Source organism: Arachis duranensis, chromosome 4, assembly GCF_000817695.3.
Source record: "Arachis duranensis cultivar V14167 chromosome 4, aradu.V14167.gnm2.J7QH, whole genome shotgun sequence".
Classification (NCBI taxonomy): Eukaryota; Viridiplantae; Streptophyta; class Magnoliopsida; order Fabales; family Fabaceae; genus Arachis; species Arachis duranensis.
Window position 1 is genome coordinate 28,716,657 of NC_029775.3, and position 21,681 is coordinate 28,738,337.

General features: G+C 34.5%; 1 protein-coding gene across 4 annotated transcripts; it reads right to left on the reverse strand.

Moving 5' to 3' along the window:
- Window positions 1-3,107: 3,107 nt before the first annotated feature.
- Window positions 3,108-13,726, reverse strand: LOC107483927 (uncharacterized). Of its 4 annotated transcripts, none has more exons than XM_016104531.3 (3): window positions 13,366-13,726; window positions 7,835-7,944; window positions 3,108-3,531 (listed from the first exon to the last, which is right to left on the reverse strand). In XM_016104531.3, the coding sequence occupies exons 2-3, from the start codon at window positions 7,908-7,910 to the stop codon at window positions 3,428-3,430; spliced, it is 180 nt and encodes a 59-aa protein (XP_015960017.1). In that variant the 5' UTR covers window positions 7,911-7,944; window positions 13,366-13,726; the 3' UTR covers window positions 3,108-3,427. The 4 variants fall into 4 exon arrangements, with proteins under 4 accessions (XP_015960017.1, XP_015960019.1, XP_052116974.1 ...); XM_016104533.3 differs by having other exon boundaries at window positions 7,835-7,939; window positions 13,366-13,502; XM_052261014.1 differs by lacking the exon at window positions 13,366-13,726 and adding an exon at window positions 12,295-12,342.
- Window positions 13,727-21,681: the final 7,955 nt, after the last annotated feature.

The following is a 21,681-nucleotide window of genomic DNA, read 5'->3' on the forward strand; positions in this document are numbered from 1 at the left end:
TTGCAGTGGGTTCGATATTTGAACCTTTTAGACATCTTGCCTCTCTATGCACTAGTTACACAAGTAATTATTTATTTTTATTTTAAGTAACTTTTTTTGTGATCGTAAAAAGAAAAGAACAAAGACTATAAATTAAATTAAATTTTGGGCTAAAACAAATTTTTGGTCTTTATAAAATACATGTATTTAGTTTTACTCCCTATAACGGCTTTGTTTTGGTTTAGAAAACTTACCAGGATAAAAACCAGAAATCACATTTTCTAAAGATTAAAAAGTTATTTAGCCCACATTAGTTGTCTTTTTTTACATGACATTATTTTTGCTCTGTTTAGATGCTCATACAAATAACAAGGTATTTATTAACATTCTGCAATCATAGATGACCTTCTATTGAATATAATAGTATGTAAGGAGTTTCTTGATAAAAGAGTTGCATCTATTAAACCTTCATGTTAGAGCCATGGAGTCATGAAACTTTTACCTATATGAATCATGGTTTAACTTTTCCATTTTTTTTAAATGGGAACAAACTATAAAGCTGCATTCATTCCAGAGAGTAAGGGAAACAATTAATGCATGGGGGATGGAAACTATAATCATATCACTAAGTTACATTATGGTAACGTATTATTAATTGATAGTGGTATATCAGCTATAATTAATGGTTTAATATATTTCAATATTACTCATACAAAATTTTAAGTGTTACCTTGATCGAGTTTGATTTTGTATAGTTTGCAAGTATAAGGATAATTTTTAGCAAACTAAATCTTCATGGTCAAAGATATGATATCTAGTTCTTAGCAAAGTTTGTCATTGGGGAAGAATTTTAGAAGAATGGTAGAAAATAATGTCTTAAATTGAATTTTTTATGACAACGTTTTTTTTTTCTTTTTTCCAATAGTTCAAACCTCTAACAAAGATCCAAAAGGAAAATCAGAAGGCTCAAGTATAAAACCACAAAAGACACAACAAAGGATACTACCGACTATAAAAAAATTTAAGAAAACACAAGTATCATAAACATCAACATAAGCAAAAGTCTCAATGATAATGTGTGAATAAAAAATTTTGGACCACCATGCATATATGAAAAATTTTAATTAAATGAATCTCCAATTCAGGTAATGTGTGAACTAAAAGTGAAAAGAAAAAAAATTCTAGGATTTTATTTTTAAAACGTGCTTGTTCAATACTTGAGTCCTAAACCAACAAATTGTAGTGCATGTACCACAAAATACTGTTCAACACCATGCCAATCAGGGACGGATCTACGGGACGAGTGGAGGCCTCGGCCCCAACTTTTTAAAAAAAAATTAATAAATAAATTATTAAGTATGATTTAATTTTTTAAAAATTTATTTAATATTTTGTCTAATATAAATAAAAGTTCAGTTTAATCTAAATATTAATAATTTCTAATATCTAAAAAGTAAGTAACAATATCAAAAAAATATAAAAAGATATTATTACTAATATTTTTTAATCAAAAAAATTCTTCAAATCCCATAAATTAAATTTTTTTTCTTCTTGTGAGCGTCCTTCTTGATTCATTTGGTATTAATTTTTTCTGTTTCTACTACTACAACTGAGAGTTCTTTTTCAGATATGAATATTGTGAAGAATAATTCAAAAACAAAATGAAAGATAAATTTCTTGCTAATTGTCTTTTAATTATATTGAAAAGAAAACTGCTAAAAAATTTGATACAAATTTCTATTATCGATGAATTTTATGAAATGAGGTATTGACCACTTCGTAAATAAAAAATATATACATATTTTTTGTACTTTAAAATATATTCTCTATCAGTATATTTTTGTAATGCATTTTATATTATATAATTTTTTACATAATTTTTTAATATTATATATGTTATTAGCCCCATGATACTATTTCTGGATTCGTCCCTGATGCCAATACTCCAATAATCTACAAAGTATGAACACAAGAAGTAAATAAGGTATCTGTGAATTCAACATATATCAATGCTCTACTTAAAAAACCTTATATGACACGTCAAATATACTATAGAGTAGGGCTAGCGAAGTAGCGAACCAACAGTAACTACTAAGCCAATTTCGAGTCCCACTAGGATCGAACTGATTTTAGGGTTCACGAAGGATCGAATTCATTCCAAAAATTTCAGCTGATGAAAAAAGGTAACATTAATGGTTATATCTCTAATACTCCATAAACTTCCATTGTACACATTGTACAAATATTCCATTGGCTCCTCATACTTTCCCTTTCAGCTAACATAAAAAAATTCATTCATTCATAATTTTTTTTTCTTTGAAACTACTCTTTACCATTTTTTCGTTTTCCTCTTTCCTCCCACCACCATAATATTCTCGTCGCCACCAGCCACCACTACCGCCACCAGTAACAACCATTGGCCAACCACCGCCACCACCTCCGACTATCCTATATCCAAAATTCTAAATTCTAAACCCCAAAAGTCTAAATTCTAAATCATAAATCCTAATTTATAAATTCAAAATCCTAAATACTAAATTTTATATTTTAAATTGGTTTTATTTTGTTTGACTTTAAATAATTTTTTATTTTTGTTTTAATTGGTTTTTTTTAGTTTTGGATTATTTTTAATGTTCAGTTCTAGGTGATGAATATTGACTACAATGTTGGTTAAAGGATAAAGGATGTTAACTCCCTGTATTTTCTCTAGACTATATACATATATATATGACCAATAATTTTCTTTTATTAATTCAAAGGAACTTTGAATATGAATCATTCTGCTAGAGTTAGCAGGATCATGATATTGAGGTGTGAGCTTAAAAACAAATTAGAATCCTAATCGCTTACATCTGTCCTCCACCAAATGAGCCGCCTTATCATCTCATGTCCTTAATGGCAATCTTGAACCCAAACCCCATTGTCTCTTATATTAATACATAAAAGATAAAACAATTTTTTACATCTTTAATGCATCTAACCATTTCAGTCCAACTAAATCCTTTTGAAAAATGAAAGGAATTTAGTACTATACATATCAAAACAATTCCTATTTTGTATGTATTCTAAAAAAATATTCAATTTTCAAACAAAATCAATTCCAAGTTCAGGGAGTTCCAAATATACCCTTGGAGAATTAACATCAATGTTTTTATTTCAAATATTTTTTCAGCTCAATGAAAATACCGTGATTTGTTTCTTGATGAAATTACAACAAACACTAGAAGGCAACACATATATATGCCACAGCTAAAATTTAATAAACTATTTGATTATCTTGCCAACGAAAAGACAAAAGATGAATGCAAAAACCTTATACATCAAAAGGTACTTTTAGAAAAAGACAGGCAATTCTGCATCTGCTCAGCTGCATGATAACACAGTTTTTCTTTTTTTTTATTTATTTTCTTTTTTTCTATTTTTTTGGGGGGCAAAATCATGTTGTAGTTCAGACATCTTTGCCATTGCTTTCCCCTAATTCCATGTTCAGAGCTTCGGCTAAGATCTTCTCCCTATTCTTCTTCTGTCTCTCTACAGCAACCATATATAGGCCTAGACAAGTATAGTCATTAATAACAATAAACACAAGTTTACAATTGAACAAATTCAAGAAATTAACACTATAATTAAACATGGTTTGAAATTAAGAATTTAAGATTATAATTAAACAAGGAGAATAATCTATCTATTTATAATATATTAAACCAGAACACAAAGTAATCTCCTAATGCATTATTAATCTTATAGCTTTCTAACATTATGCCACGTAAGTATAAGTAATTTATTTGGCACAATTTGCTTACTACTTATCTAATTAAATTACGTTTTAATCTTTTTGTTCTAACTCCTCATGTGTCTTTTAAAAATCCTAAAAAACCCTAAAAAATCTTTAAAATCCTAGAAAACCTAAAAAATCCTGAAAAACTTTAAAAATCCTAAATATCTCTAAAAACCTAGAAAACCCTAAAAAACCCTAAAAACCATTAAAAAATCATAAAACCCTAAATAACCCTAGAAAATCCTGAAAAATCCTAAGAAAATTCTAAAAATCCTAAAAAACTTTAAAAATCCTAGAAAACCATAAAAAACCCTAAAAAACATAAAAAAAACCCAAAAAATCCCAAAAAATTCTGACCCTTGTTCTTTAAATGACGCTATCCCGAGGAGGACACCTAAAGGCGAGCCATAATGACCTCATCTTCGGCAGGCTCATTATTATAACTTAGATTTTTTTTTTATTTTTCTGCTCACTCTCATGACATTTATTTTTATTAGATTACCCTATACTTTTCATATTTTTCTACTTTTTACTTTTATATAAGGTGTTATATATCTTCAATGTTAATATTATTTCTCTTTAATAAGCATAAATATAAATATAATTCATCATCTTTTTTATACTCTTATGTTTATTATATAAGATTATAACTTAGAATTCTTTTTCATTTTCTTTCTCACTCTTATGACATTTTTCTTTTAAATTACTCTATGTTTTTCATATTCTCTTACTCTTTACTTTTGCATAGAATACTTTATGGTTTTAATGTTAATATCGTTTTTCTTTAATAGACAAATTGAATAATAAAACATAATTCATCCTCTTATTTTATACTCACCCTTTCTTATGTTTACAATATAAATCATATTCACTTCACACATCTTCTCTATCTCCTCTTTTCATATAATTTTATGCCTCTTATTCTATTAACTCCATTCTTACTAATGTTTTGCACAAGTACTTTAAGAATTCGGTTGATAACCAAAACTTTTTTTTTTAATATGCTAAACATATGTATTAGGTAATAAATTTCTAAAACACTAGACCTTTATAATTTTTAGGTTTTTTTTTTAATTTTTGATCTAATTGTATTCATTAGTTATAACATCCATATATCATTTTTTTTTCTTTCAATAATTTATATTTTTAAATATCATTTAGTTGTAATATGTTAAAAATATATAGTACTATCGTGAGTTATAAAAAATAAAATTAGAATTTAAATAAATAAAGATAATAATATGAAATCAAATAAATAAATTTGAATTGAGTATTTTCATAATTTTACTTAAAAGTCAAACTTATGTATAAATTTTTAATTATATAATTATTAGATTTTAAATTAATTTATATATTTTATACGGTATATATTCATTTTATTTTCGCGCAATGGTCAGAACTAAATCTAGTTAAAATGGTTTGAAACTAAGAATTTAATATTATAATTAAACAAGGATTTCTCCTATTGAATTTCGCGCGTTTTGGTTACACGGCAGAGGCATATTTATATTGCTTGAAAAGGGAATTCTACAATAGCCATATTTATATAGCCTGAAAAAGGGACTCAGTCCATTAGTACAATACATACACAATTTCTGTATAATAACCGATTATATAATATCATAGATCATTTATTTATAGAATTCTAACAGTCCACCTCAAGCTTGAGCTAAAAGACTGAATGCACCAAGCTTGTTACATAAATAAGTTATTCCAAGACCTCATAAGCCTTTAGTTAAGAGATCTACCAAGTGATTATTTAATTTGACAAAGCTTGTAGCAATGTTATTAGGTAGCGTTTGTTTTGAGGTACTAAAATTTCAGTCTCTGTCTCCAAAATTTCAATATTTCAGTACTTCTAAAAAGTGAGGACACAATAGACTGAAATTTTTGGAGACGAAAATTGAAACTTTAATAATATTTTATACCTAAAATATCCCCATTACAATTAATTAATTCCAACTTTATTCTTTGTGCAAATTAAATTAGAGTTTCATTCTTATTTCAGTCTCTGTCTCCTACTTTACACCAAACACAATACTGAGACTTATTTCAATCTCTGTCTCTCAGTCTCTATCTCTCTTCCAAACGCTACCTTACGGAGTATCTTTTGTCTAGTGAACTGACAATTAATCTCAATGTGATTAGAAGCAATGTGCAAAGTCGTCTAGTTGTCACATACAAGTGTCTTAGGTTTGATTATCTTAAATTCGAGTTCTGCTATCCCAAATTCGAGTTCTGCAGGAAGTTGTTTCAGCCACATAAGCTCACATGAGATCAATGCCATAGCATAATATTCTACTTCTGCACTAGATCTTCAACCACATCCAAATTTTAACTTTTCCAAGAAATAAGATTGCCACCAATGAGGACACAATAGCTAGAGGTAGAATGTCGATCAATCCAAAAACATGCTCAGTGGCACTAGAATTTTGACAATGCTGGTACCACAAAAAAAATCAGCATACTTTGCCGGGGATGGTGTGGATTGATTTAGAGTAGTTGAGGTGGTGGTGGGATTTGTCTGAGCAACATTAACAGCCCGTGGCAGGAGACCATGAAGAATCCAAAACTTACAAATGGTATGACCCAACTAATGGTGATAGCATTTTGGGCATTGGCGGCCACCACAAAAAACGACCACGACCAATAGCTCAGGAGACAAAGGCAAAGGAATTGATGGTAGGCTCAAAGAGTACTCGAGGGCTCGAGGCAATCCATACAAAGCTAGAATCACACAGAATGAGATACTTTGTTCCAACTCTTTCTATAGTTGTTGCAGGAGGCAACAATTCATTGAAATCATAGAGCACCATGAATTTTTCACAAATAAGCAGACATAGGACCATCAGCTTGACAAGGGCAATGACATTCATGAGGCCTTGGCAAACTATATATGACCACTGAGTGTCATTAGTGTAAGGGCCTCAGCCTGCATCTAGACTAATTAACAAGTGACATGCACGAAAAATTTGCTTAATAGAGGGATGGATGGTGCTCTTGATGAGGCTGCAAAGTTGCGCATCAATTTTAGCCTGTTTGGGACTAGTGAACCAAAACAATATCAAAATACCACAAGTCATAATTACGACCATCCAATTTGTCTGTGGTAAGAGGCACACTAACATAATTCGTGAAAGTGGGGGTTTTTGCAGTGGAAGTAGAACTTGCAGCAGCATGGGAACAAAAAGGAATGACCGATAGAGAGGGAAAGAAATCAAAGAATCCAGGGGCAAAAACAAAAATTAAAAAAAAAGGCAAGGTCAAACATGATCGAATGAGAAAAACAATCAGATCTGAAAAGTAGACAGTGAGGTGAGCACGATGGTTGGTGTGGCAATGGAAGGTGATGGGGGATGCACAAGCAGAAGGGATAGCAGTGGGTGTGCTGCAAGGAGAAGAATTGGCACGTGAAGGAGCGTCAGAAAGCGGACAGTAAGTTCCGGTTTAAAGGCTGAGCAGCACATGCCAACACAACTCCAATGACAAGCATTGTGGAACCTACAATGGAGGAACTGGCGGAGGAAAGCTGAAAAATAAAAGTAAAAAAAAACAGTGCTGCCAGAGTAACTCGCATAGGGCAGGAGAGGTTCTAGCAACTGAAAAGATGCACGATAGTCAGGGGAAAAGAAAATGAGAAAAGGACAGTGTGTCGCCTTGGCACACGAACTAAATAAGCTTTTCTCTTTAAACACGGACACCATGGTAAATGTGAGAGGGAGAAAAAAACATGAGAATCCTGTGTGTTGGTTACACAGCAAAGGCAAGTTTATACAGTTTGGAAGAGGGAGTCTGTACATAATTACAGGATATGCACAATTAACTATCATATCATAACAGACCCTATAATATCCTAACTCATTTATTCATAGATATTCTAACATCTCCAATGAAGAAAAAATTTAGAAGAGAAAAATATATTTACAATTGGATAAAGTCAAGAAGAAAATAAGATTAATTAAACATAAGTTTTCTCCAATTAAAAAGGGAAAAGACATACTTCAAAACATAGTTTCTTGACAGTTTAACAAATCTGGTGAAATAAAATTCCATTAAAACAAAGTCAAGAATGCTTACCAGCAGCACTTCCAAGAGCACAAGCCCAAAGAATTCTCATGGACCACTTGTCCCCGACAACTCCTCTAGCTCCCATGTCATCAAGAGAAGGGAAGAAGCTTTGGTCTGAACTGCAACGTAAGATGGGGAATTTTATGGATGAAATACTTAGCCAAAGTAAAATAAATAAAAACTTGCTGATCTATCTATTCATGAATGTCAAATGTTCATCACAGGCTAAAGAGGGTGAAGAGCTATGGTGTAGCCAAATCAAAAAGATAGCAAAAATTGTAAAAGAACTCTAGGATTTCATTCAAAGAATGAGAGGATCTATTCAAGAGCACCTCTCTAACTCTTGGTAAACCGTACTTCTTGTCATTTACTGTCTCCAATGCCTCTTGAGACTTAAAATATTCTTTTCTTCCACACTCAATTATCAACTATTTCCCCGTGCATTCCCTATTACCCCACTTTCCTCCTCAAGAATTATCATTCGCAACATAAACATAACATGGTCAATAAATTAGTCAAACAAACAAAGTTTATTAACATTGAAGGATTAGTTCCCACCAAACATAACTCTAGACTATTCTTAATCAATAGTTAGTTACAAACTCCAAGACAACTAGAACTTTAGAATAGAATCCTACAACAAACCTGTTCATACTATATAACTCCTGAAGAATGACAAATGAAAGCTCTCCCACACTCGGTGCATTCTATGGAGTAAACAAACATATTCTGATATTCATATAATTAGGAAATAAAATATTCAGAATAAAGCATGGGGTGCTGGGGAGGGCATATAAGAATATAAGATTCTATCCCATTATTTAGCAGACACCAAAATAAATAAACAAATACATGTAAAAATAAAATCAAATAACAGCAAAAACAAATTCCACACTTTCAAACGAGTGAAAAGCTAAGAAGAGAAATTGTCAACAGTGAATTCAACAACATAGACATAGGCTTAAACCCAACAGAATGGAGAATGGGTCCCGGAACACACTCCCAACACACGAAACGAACTCTCAATTGATATTGAAAAACGTAAAAGGCAGAGTTCATCTTGAATCACTAGGAACTGCGTTACTATCAGCAAACCATTGATTGAGAAAGGGAATAAAAGGGATTACCTCAGTTACTCTAAAAAAGGGTTTGCTCACCGCAGGAATGAAAAAAGTATCCACTTTCCAGGTAGTATTCTTGTGGCAACGGATCAGGTTGTCAATTTTGTGATTGGGTGAACTGATTCGGGTCAGCATTGGTGTGTTATAAGGAGTATTTCAAGGGCAGTCAAAAACATGCCTCGAATAGAGAGATTCACGCTTTTTTTTGGAGACATGAGCCGAGTCCTACACAGAAGAACCCGAACCCGATAAGTCCCACCCAGCCGGAAACCCGATCCCCAACCCTTCCCTATGCTTGAACTCTCTCCCCTGAAGTGGGAAAAATCACGAGCAGGTATTATTGCCAAGCTCGGTTACTAGTGAGACCCACCCACTCCTGCTAATGCCATTCGAAGAGAATATCAATGCTGCACTTTCCTTCATGGACATTCTAAGGCCGGAGAACAGATGGAGCTAGACCAAGCTCAGAATTCCACCACAAATGAACCACAAAGAACCGGTCCATCGTACCCGAGTGGCTGCACAACCGAACATTGCACACAAGGAGCATTAAATTCTTCTTCTTCAGTCAGGATATATCCCTGCCTCAGCCGTAATTTGTTTGGGACTTGAAGCCTTCAAACTGCAACGATGAAGAGGCGAGAAGATCAGGAATTTCGAATTTGAGTTTACCAAACAAACCCGGATACCCACCCAACCCGACACCAAACGCAACCCAACCCAGCTCAAAACTACCCATCTCCCTCTTCACTATAAGACCTTGCATCCTTTCTTCCCCATAAGCGCGGCCGTTTTTCCCCCTGCCTTGCCGACGAAAGCTCTCCTCGCCAAAGTTGTGGTCACATCCGGTTCAGTTATAGCATCTCCAATGTGCATTTTCAGTTCAATTTTATTTTGGTCTTTCATCAGTATTTGCATAACTATGTCATAATCATAAATAGTAATTCAGTAAGGCTCCAATTGGAAGATAATTGAGATTGATAGACAGATACTAAATTAAATTTCTATATTGTGTTTGATGCAAGGTTTTGAAAACCGGACCAGTGATCGAATTGTTCTAACTACTAGTTTACTAGTTTATTGGTCTAGCCGGCTCAACCGGAATAACCGTTTTATAATAAAATAATAAATAAACATACTAAAACATAACTATAGTCTAATATAAACCTTAAAAGGTCATTCAACTTTAATGAGGATGAACTAAAGCACAAACACAACACAATTAAGCCCAATAAAAACACAAAACGGCACAATTCTAGCAGCACAGCACTACGCAAAAAAAGCACAAAACACAGCACAATTAAGCACAAACACAACACCAACCCTAAACCCTAAATCCTAAAAATTTGTAATGAGGACAAACACAGCACAAATGCAGCAGAATATATGAAAGATTAATAATTAATAATTTATAAATTTGTAATGGGGTTGAACTAAAGCATAAACACAGAACAATTAAGCACAAACAAAGATTAATGAGGATGAATTAAAGCACAAACACAGCACAATTAAGCACAATTAAGCCAATAAAAACACAAAACAGCATAATTCCAGGGTTCCAGCAGCACAGCACTAGGCAAAAACAACACAAAACACATAACAGCAGCACAGCAGAGCAGCCAGAGCTAATCAATAATCAATTAATCATTCAGTAAAAACCCAAAACATTCAATAATTATTCAATGATCAATATGATTTCTGAACAGAGTATGACGGAGAGCGGTTAAGCGCGACGGACGACGGCAACCAGACGACGGCGACTAGACGACGGCGAGCAGACAAAGACCAAACGATGACCACACCAATGGTGAATGAGGAGACGGGTTGGAGACTTGGAGCAACACGACCAGACGAGGACGGAAGCTCCTCAGCGTGACGGACAACGGCGGAAGCGCGGCTGAGCAGACGAAGATGAAAGATGCCGAGCTCAAGGAAGCAGCTGCGATCGGTGACAGCGAACAGGGGTTGGAGACTTGGTGCAGAGTGAAGCTAGATGGACGGACGGACGACGGACTTTGAGTGCGACGGACGGTGGCTGCCACTCCTTGCGGCGGCGGTGTAGGCTTAGAAGGCTAGGGTTTTTTGGCTCTTTGTTTCTGTGATTTCCAAGGTTGCCAGAACCGGACCGGTCAATGAATCGGTAAGGTAACTGGTTCACTGGCTCAATGGTTCAACCGGGGTTCAACCGATTTAGTTAAATATTAAATAAAAATTATTAAAAATTTAATATATAATTTTAATTATTTGAATTCAATAATTTGTAAACTAATAAAATTTAAATTTTTACAATTTGACATAATAAACTATTCATAACAACTTCAAACATCAAAATTTATCACTAAACAAAATCAGAAGTCAAAACGCATAAAAATAACAAACACATAATGTTCTACAAAAAAAAACAATTAACCAACATTAACAACATATATTTTTATTGTATGAAACGAATTTAACTCAGAAAATCATTTTGTGATTGCATCTTCCAAAACCAGAAAATCAAAAACTAACAAAATTAACCATCAAAAAAATTAACTCAGACAAGCAGCAGCAATTCAGAATATTAATCCCAGCAACTCAGAATCACATCAGTATTATACTAACTCGGCAACTCAAAATAGTAAACCCAATAACTCAGAATCACAGAATCAGTATTATACTACCTCAGCAACTCAAAATAGTAAACCCGGCAAACTCAGAATCACATAATCAGTATTATTTAAAAAAAATTCAAAACAAGCAAAAATAAATTGAAGTACTACCGGCAGCGAGAGAGAAAGGAAGTGACGACGACAACGGAATCAGAAATGACAGCGACAGAGAAGGAAAGTGAGCTCAAACAGAGAGCAAAGAGAGAGAGAGCTTGAACAAGAAAGTGAGCTCGGATAGACAACGACCAACGGACCCAGCAATCCTTCGCGACAGATACGCTAGGAGCTTGACGCAGCCCTTCGTCGACGGCCAGGAGAGGAGGAACGTCAAGAAGATGGCCGAGCAGACTTTTCCACAGGCGACGATGGCACCCACGGCGAGAAGGGTTCGGCAACGAGTGTGGGTGATGGGTTTCGGATGGTGGCTAGTGGGTGGTGGGCTAGTGGCTGTTGGAACTTCGAAGAGAAGAGAGGGAGTGAGGGGATCAAGGGACAGATTAGGGTTTTTTGAGTGAAGGAAGAATGGGAAGGAGGGTTTGGCCGTTTGCTTCAAAAGGGGATCATAAACAACTAGTTCTATGAATAAACAAACTACAATGATATGCAGTGTTAAAAATAGGCCAATGATGAAATAATAAAGGGTTTCTCTCTTCAATTCTATGTTCAAGCTTGTAGCCGACCAGAATCAACAGAGTAATACCGTTGAAATAGTCTTCCTTCTTAGTTCTTATATACCTTAAAGAATTTCCTACAAAATGAAAATTGAACACAACACAGCCTTAAAACAAAAACAAGACAACACTCAGAAATCAATCACCTCTTCCAAACACAGCCTTAAAACAAAACAGAACAACATTCAGAGTATGAGCATTGATCACAAAAAATTGATTTCTGAAACAAAACAAAAACAGCAGAACAACATTCAGAGTTTGAGCATTGATCACAAAAAATTGATTTCTGAAACAAAACAAACAATCAACAAAACAATAAAAACAGAATTCTTTTTCCTTTAGAAGAAGAAAACAATGAAAAATGAAGCATATAATAAATCAATGATCACCAATATCCAGCAATAATCTCAAAGACAACAATAAATATACAACAACAATTTAGCAAATAAACAAGAACAAGACCTAAATAGAAAATTCAAATTAAATCGCAGCAACCTAACAATTTAGCAAATTAAAACAGCAGCAGCCCAACAATTTAGCAAATTGTCAACTTAACAAGTTCAAGAACAGAGAATCACAACAAAAACAAAAAAAATTAAAAATAACAGAGGAACAATAGATCAACAACACAAGAACAATTAGCAAATTAACAAGTTCACAATAACAGTTAAAATTTACGAGAAGAACACTAATGCAAGTGGAATCATCATGCTAATATGTTTTCTGCAAACATGCTCTTTGTGCAGCTAAAATTTTCTAATTACTAAGATCCAATTATTCTAATTTCACATGCAATCGACTTACTAAGTTTCTAAAAGCTAGAAATTATAAATCCAACCAGAAATATGGTTAAAGCATTTCATCAAACATGTTGAGTGCAGTAAAATTAAAACCAAATAAGAGAATTCAAAACTTAATATCAATGTGATAGAGAAAAGAACATAACTATTGTATACTTTACTTCAGTCTATGAAAAAAATCCAAACCACTACCAAATCAAATAGTTACTTATTGTAATAGAAATCAGAAGTTGCAGAGTTTGAAGCAGAGTATTGGTGTTGTGTGAGTGTATTGTCTGGTGGCGGGTTTAGGGAACTCACGACGGTGGTGGAGCAAGCGGGTTGGTCGCAGAGTTTGAAGCAGAGCAACGTGGCTTCCAGACGAACGCGAATGCGAACTCGAACAGTGAACGGCGAGGGAAAGCGAACGGTGAACGCCCAGCGAACGTGAACGGCGAAGAACGCGAACGAAGACGACGGCTGAACGAAGACGCGAACGTGAACGGCAAACAAACGGCGGCGGAAGCGCGGCTGAGCAGACAAAGACGACGGACGCCGAGCTCGAGGAAGCACGGCGAACTTTGAGGGCGACCGATGGCGGCAGTATGCCACTCCTTGCGGCGGTGGTGTAGGTTTACAGTGCTAGGGTTTTTTTTGGGCTCAGTTTATGTGATTTCGTTCTGAATGAAATAAAGAAAGGGAGAAAGGGGGAAAGAAACGGAGGAGCTTCCGTGTTTGTGTAAACCGGCCGGGTTCAGGTTCGGTCCGAACCAGCCGGTTCAACGGTTTTCTGATCAACGGTTTTACATATTTGACCGGACTGTTAATGTTGTCGGTTCACGATTAGATCCAGTCTAATTTTTAGAACCATGGAGGGGATAGGGACAGATTAGGGTTTTTTGAGTGAGAGGAAAGAAAGGGAAGAGGGGGTTGGGTTTCACATTTCAGCATTTCTGAAGGTAGAAAAAAAAATAAAAACTTCAAAACGACGTTGTTTCTCTCTTCTTTCTTTTTTTTTCTAGCGTCAAAACGACGCCATTTTTTTAAGAGTATGACAAAATCAGATTTTTAAAAAACCCGCCCCAATCACCAGTTAACTATTAATTCGGTCGATTCTTAAGTCGATTTTTTGCAGGACGGTTCTACGAGTCAACCAGATTGGCCAGATGACTAGATTAACCAGTCAGTCCAGTATGGTTTTCAAAACATTGGTGATTTTTTTCTAAATGAAAGAAAGAAATAAAGAAAGAAAAGGAGAGAGGGGCTTTTATTGCAAGGGAAGAAACAAAGGAGATTCATTTTTTATAAACCGGGGGGTGCCAGTTCGGTCCAACCAGCTAGTTTAGCAGTTCTCAAACGATTTTTGAAAGGGTGGTTTTTTAGTATGGATCGAACTGGAAAGTCTTATGGTTCCTGATTAGACTGGCTTAACTAGTCGATTCAGTCCGATTTTTAAAACCATGGTTTGATGTACAGTGTACAGGACTCAATATCCTGTTTGATTTAAAATACATATAAAGATCCAAATAAAAAAAATTACCTAAATACCCTTATTAGTTAAAAATATAAAAAACAAAATAAACTTTAATTCCCACCCTACGCCTTTGTCTCTCTCTTCTCCTTCTCTATCTCACCGTTAGTCCCTTGAACTTATCTCGCCATGGTTGGTTCTCCCCTCAATGTCGTGTGCATTCTCATCCCCATCTGTTCTTGCCGTCACTGAGTCTTCTCCTCACAGTCGCAGTCATTGTTCATCGTTGATTCTTCTCTTCACCTCGTTGTGTTAGCCCTCACCATCTCAAATCCTCCCCATGTTAGCTCATCGGTGTCTCAGCTCTTCACGTGCCGAGTCTTCTCCTTGCCTCACTGTCCCAGCTCCAAGCCGTCTCAGATCATTGCCGCTTGAGCTCGTCACTGTCTCAACTCTTGGTCGTCCTAACTTCAGACTCTATTTTAATTGTTATATCACAATCATGAGGTTCATCACATTCAATAGTTGGGAGGAGACTTCAGTTTTCTGTTGGTTGGTTATCTGGTGGATTCACTACCGATGTCGGCAATAATGAGGATAACAGTGGTGGAGGAGATGGAAGTTTCAATAAAGATGTATAGTTTGGGAGGAAAGGGAAGGTAGGGTTAGATTTGGAATTTGGAATTTGAAATTTTAGAAGGTATTTTTGAAAATATATGGTATTAAAATTTTAGTTTTCGTTATTAAAAATTTCAATCACTATGTCCATACTTTTTTATGTACTAAAAAAATTAAAATTTTACGTTCTACAACTGAAATTTTCTAACCATCAAATACAATATTGAATCTCAGTCCTCCAATCCCAATTCCAGTTTCTGAAAACAAAGACTACTTAATAAATATCAGATTCATTAATTTAATGGTTAGTATCAATTTATTTTAAACTTTATATGAGATGATAAATTTAATCGGTTTTTTACCAATATCATTTCATTTATCATTTCTAATATGAAATGAAATTTGTAGTCATTCTCATTTCATGTACATGTCAAATTTAAAACTCCAAAAAAAACACTCATTTGAGTTGTTCTTATTTATATAGATTTTTAATTCCAAAATTAAATGGTTCGAATTACAATTGCGAGTAACGCACCAACCATTCAAAAATTTAAGGTGATTACTACGGTACGATGATAAATTCATAAGTACTGTTACGTTTAAAATATAGACAAATAACAATAAGACATGCGAAATTTATTTTCTACGTCAGCATTTAATTTTTTCTTTTTTAAATATATATTATATCACCACTTTTACTAAACACCCTTTTAATTAAATAAAAATAAAAAATATTTATTTATTTAATTTTATAAAAAGTCTTAAACATCCTTCCTTTATTTGATTAGACAAAAATACCCTTTTAAATTAATCAAATTTTAGAATTCAATTAATCATAATCTTATAGTTTCAAATAATTTAAACAACAAAATAAAAGCATATTAAAAAAACAAAAATTAATCTTTCTTCATCTTCTCCAATTCCCCTAATCATTAGTGTCCTCCTCTAAAGCAACGCAAAACATATCAAAAAAATAAAAAATCAATCTGTTCTTCATCTTCTCCTAATATCATTCGTGCCCCCATCCCCTCTGAAGCACACCAAAACGGCAAAACCTAGCAAAAATTGATTGCATTGACCTCGGTAGCTAGCCACCCACAAAATTTAAAGAACTTAAAGGAATAGGAAGGCTAAACCACTCAATTGGGCAAACGTTGCGTCTTTCTCCTCTATGGAAGTTCTTTGAATGCCCCTTCACCCTCCATCGTCGAGCCCCTTCGCCCTCCATCGTCAAGCCCCGTCCAGCTGTCATTGTCCAGCGCCTCTCCCTTTCTGGCAGCCACCGCGTCTTCCTCCACTCATCCCTGCACTCTGCCACTCTCTATCTGCATCATCAAGAATTGAGCCTTTGACTCAGGTTGGTTCTTGATTTTTTTGTCTGATTTTTCACTGCTTCTATTTGTTTTTTTGTTCTGTTCTTGAGTTAACTATGGTTTGTTCCTAAGTATTTTAGTACTTGATTTTAGTTATGATTTTTAAATTTCTTGATTCTTGGTTGGCATATTTTCTGCGGTTCTCTAATATTCTCTTGGTTGCTATTCTTGATTCTTGATTTTTGTTATGATTTTTTAATGCTTCTATTTTTTTCTGTTCTGTACTTGAGTTGATTCTGTTCTTTGATTTTTGATTCTTGATTTTTCACTGCATCTATTATGATTCACCATAGCACGTTATTTGATGTTATTTCATATACGAGTGTTTCATTTATATCATAATTAGTAATACAACTCTAAATCTTTGAAGTTTGGCTAATTATAATTCATAGAGCATGCTACAAATCATTTTTATAGAACTCAGAAGAAAATTGAAAAGTTGCATGCCTATTGAAAGTTGAAACCAAATTAATAGTACTGTTTTAACTCTTTCCTAGTAGTCAATAGCATAAATATGCATTTGGTTTAAATATGCATGTAATGTTACAAAGAATTTGATCCTTGTTACTTATCTAGCTTAAATATGTATTGTTTTTACCTTCTTGACTAAACAGATTTTTGTCTCTCTTAATGACTTTTAGTTTATCACTGTAAAATTGATGAGCAAACTAGAGAGTTTTAAGGAATTAAGACAGCGATGAAAGAAAGAAATACTTGCTATTTAATTCTTTGTTGATTGTCATTATCAATCTTATATTTGGTTTAATATTTCTTTAATGGCATAGAACTAATGTTATTTTTTGTGCCTTAAAATACTAGTGAAGTCACTATCATAGTACTAAATATGCTTCAAGGATTTGGCCAATTTTAAGAGCTAGGTTCTTGTCCTCGTCTATGTTTCACTTATTTTTTATTTTATTTTTATTTCATGACTTAATAATAATAATAATAATAACTATTTCTGTGTTTCCATTCACTCACTTCACTTTCACACACACTCTCCTCTCTGCTGCTTCTGTCAGTGCTCTTTAATTTTGCTCCATAAAACTGTTGCAACACTAAGCTTGCTTTTCTTCATACAGTCACTCAAACCCTGTCTTGTGACCCTTTTCAGGTTTGATCCTCAATCTTTATTTAATTTTGTTTTCAGTATCTCAGGTGTGTGTTAATTCACCAAAGTTTGTAACTTTCTCTGTGATTCTCTGAGCTGTTATGTTTTCTCTGGGTTTTGTCAATTATTATTATTATTATTATTATTATTATTATTATTATTATTATTATTATTATTTTGAAAAAAAATTCTTTTTTTTGAGTGAGCTTGATTTATGTTGTTTGTGGTGTTTGGCTTGGAATTTTGCTTGGTGTTTAAGGTTTTATAATGAGTTGGTGTGTGAGTAGATATGTTGTAGTTCATCTTGGTCTTTTATCTTTAATGTGAAGCCTTTTTTCTATAAAGGTTGGTAAGCTATGTGAAACCACTTTCTCTTTTTGTCTTTGCTGTTTTGGTTGATTAGAACTATTGTAGAATTTTTCTGCCTTTATTTCATAGGGTTATTGTCCCAGTCTATGGCCAATAAGTCAATAACCCTATTGTAGAATTAAAAGTAGAAAGTGAAATTAAAAGTCAACAAAACAACGAGTGGATATGGATAATTGTGCTGAGTGGATATAGATAATTGTGTTTTCAAATTCTATTTCTCTTTGCTATTTTAGGTAAAAGCTGAGCAAAACTGGTTTGATATAAATGCTAACTCAGTTGAATTAGTTACTTATGGCTGGTCGCATTTTTTTAAAATAAGTAGGTTCACATAATTGATCTAGATTCTAAGATCAACAAGCTTTTGTCATGTTTAGGGTGTAAGAACCTTGATCTCAATGGCTAGAAACTACGATGTCTAGGATAGGTAGTTAGAAAGATTAACACTTCTGATATCCAAATCATGTTTAAACATTTTAAATATAATATTATGAATTTAATTTGATGGTATGTAATCATGTTGTCTGCCATATGCTATGCTGGTCGGGTGCGGTGCTGCCAAAATATTTAAGTATTTCTCTAATATCAGTAATTAGTGGTGCTGTTTCAATGGTTACAAGGTCGACTGGTTTAGGAATTAGATAAACCATGGTCTGTTTTATGGTTATCTTGTATGGCATTGAAGATATCAAAACATTTGCTCCTGAAGACTAATGAGTTCAAGTGTGTGAATACTTTTATTTCTCTAAGAAAGAACACATTGCAATTGTGCTTAACTACTGTATAATTGTCAGCGTGATGTGTACACATGGAAGTATAGTCATTGTTGTCTTAGTCAACACATGGTTCAATGATTAACAGAACAATGTATTTTATTCAATTTGCTTCCAGAGTTGGCGTGTTTGGAGAGTCTTGAGATTTCTTACAGTAAAGTCTAATTTTGGCATCAGTTTTCTAAAAGGTACTTTCCGTTTCCTTGCATTTTCATCTTCTTCCTTGGATTTTTCTTTGTTTTCTTTTTTTATGTGAATATATGGTTATAATTATGAATGCAGCTATCAACCAATCAGTTTGTCTTTTCTGGGAAAAAATTTCAGTTATATATCCAATCTTCCTTGTGCTTTATTTCTTTGATGTAGACTTCAGTTGTATAAATCACTCTTGGAAAAGTCTTTTTGTTTTTTCATTTGTCCTTGTAATTTCTGTAGTTGATATTGTTTATGTTAGTCAGTAGACATGTTGCAGTGTGAACTATAAACAGTACCGATATACAATACTAGCATCTCAGCTTGCCACTTTGAACAGAATTCTTGAGTTTCAGTATTTCATAATTATCTATGCTTCATTAATTTTCGATGATGTCCTGGTTCATTTCAGGGTTGCAAAAGCTTTTCTTACTAAACTTGGAAGGGTGCCTTGTAACAACTGCATGCTTGGATTCTCTTGCAGGTTTAATTACTTGATATACTTTTATGCTTATTATGTTGCTGATCTAGAAAATTGGTCGCTTTATTATATTTCCTAGAAACAATACAACTATACAACTACTAAACCTATAAACTAGCCAACATATTTAAGGATATCCTGCAGTGGTGCCATTTGTGAGAATGGTTGAATTCTTGTCTTCTCTCTCTATAACTCTGCATCACCCTCCAAAATGACACTTCTGCGCCCCACATTCCAAGCAAATAATAAACCCTCATCTTCATGGTTCTTTATTTTAGATGTAGGTTTGATTTGTTCTTGTACATAATAAACACAAGAAATAACTGGTACCAAACCTGCTTTGAATTTTAATATCTGATTTTAACACGTTTTCTTTATCTGAGGTAAAAAATGTATTAAGGAAATAGGATAAAAAATAAATAAATTAAAAAAGAAAAAGGAAAGAGAGATGATTAGTTTAAATTTCTGTAATAGAAATGGGGCCAAATAGCCATGAGTAGGTCAATTAGAAGTATTACTATAGTAGCCCAATTAATTGTAGTATGCTTTGGAAGCCTACAAAACCATTTTTCTTAAAGAAAAGATGAAAAAGAAAGAAGAAAGAAGCTGCTTTGAGAGGGACAAATGTGTTTGAACAAATTTTTATGATAGGGTTAGAATACGAGTTAAGTCTCAAAGTAGTCCCTGAAGTTGCACTCGAGTTTCAAAATAATCCCTGAAATTAATAATTACCCAAATTGATCCTCGAAATTGCACTTTGGGACTCATAGTAGTCCCTGAGGCATTTTCCGTTCATGGAAACTTTAAAACGATGTCATTTTGAACAAAAAAAGCGTAGCATAGAAACCCCCCCCAAAAAGAAGCGTAGCGTAGAACCCCTCCCCCCACATGCCCAATCTGTTCCCTTCCCTATTCCCAACCTTTCCCTTCCCCTTCTCCATCCCCAACCCGTCCCCTTTCTCTCCCCCAACCCTTCCCATTCTCCTTCTGTTTTTCCAATCTGACGCCATTCTCCTTTGTCTTTCTCCTCTGCTTCCCCATACCCAACAAACTAATGCTAGCAACCTTCTTGGTTTTCACCTCACTTTTGTTACCCTCAGACTTCTTACTCTTTGATGAAGCAGGTTGCTGAGGCTTCAACTTTGGAATGGGGACCAAGGGAACCTGAGATCCTTGAGGCTTAACAACATATGGAGCACATGGCATCCATGTATAAGGCATGAAGGCCATGGGAGCAGCATGAGGATACATCCAGGAACAGGTGGCGGAGGAGGGCACATCCCACCAACACCCAATTGCTGCCTTAAAGTGGCGTTCTCAGCCATCACAAACGAAATCTTGCTACTCAAATCAGCAACTGTTAAATGTATTGACCGCACCTCCTCAAGCTCTTTCACATAGTGCTTCTTTCTCTGCCTCGAAAGCTATACACTTTCCCTGTTTCTCATTAATCTGGCCTTCTTCTCGTCGTCGTCATCAACCACCAAATTCTGTTGGGTCTTGTTCTCCACAGGCGCTGATGATCTTCTGAATTTGGTTGTTCTAGTCTCAGCACTCCCTTCACTCTGATCTTGTTTTCTCTTTAGATCACAACCTTTTTCATTATCCTCCAATTTCACGTTCCGATCCAAAATTGTATGTGCATGTGTCGATGAAATTTCCCTCTCGTAACGGCAACAATCAAGTGAGGGAGAGTTCATGGTTTCATATACACCGACCTGCTACCGTTCCCCGATCCCTGCGAAGAAATCGCACCATTTGATGACTCTTCCCTTTCACCGCACGAATCAGAATCATGCGACGGAAAGCTCGAGTCTTTCACAACAGCAGAGTCATGAAGATTCGGTGAAAGCTCGCGCTTGTAGCTATCTGACTCTGAGGAGGACTGAGAATTCAAAAATCTAGAAATACCAGAGCTCCGATCGCCATAAACAGCACAGGATCTTGATTTCGGTGAGTCTAAATTAGCGGCGTCACAATCTGAATTCTTACCAGAACAATTAGGTTGGGGAAGTAGAAGGGGAAGGGGAAGGGTTGGGGGAGAGAAAGGGGACGGGTTGGGGATGGAGAAGAGGAAGGGGAAGGTTGGGGAAGGAAAAGGGGTTGAACGAAAAATGTTTCAGGGACTACTATGAGTCCCAGAGTGTAACTTCGAGGATCAATTTAGGTAATTATTAACTTCAGGATTACTTTGAGGCTCGAGTGTAACTTCAGGGACTACACTTAGCTCGTTAGAATACAGATACTATAAT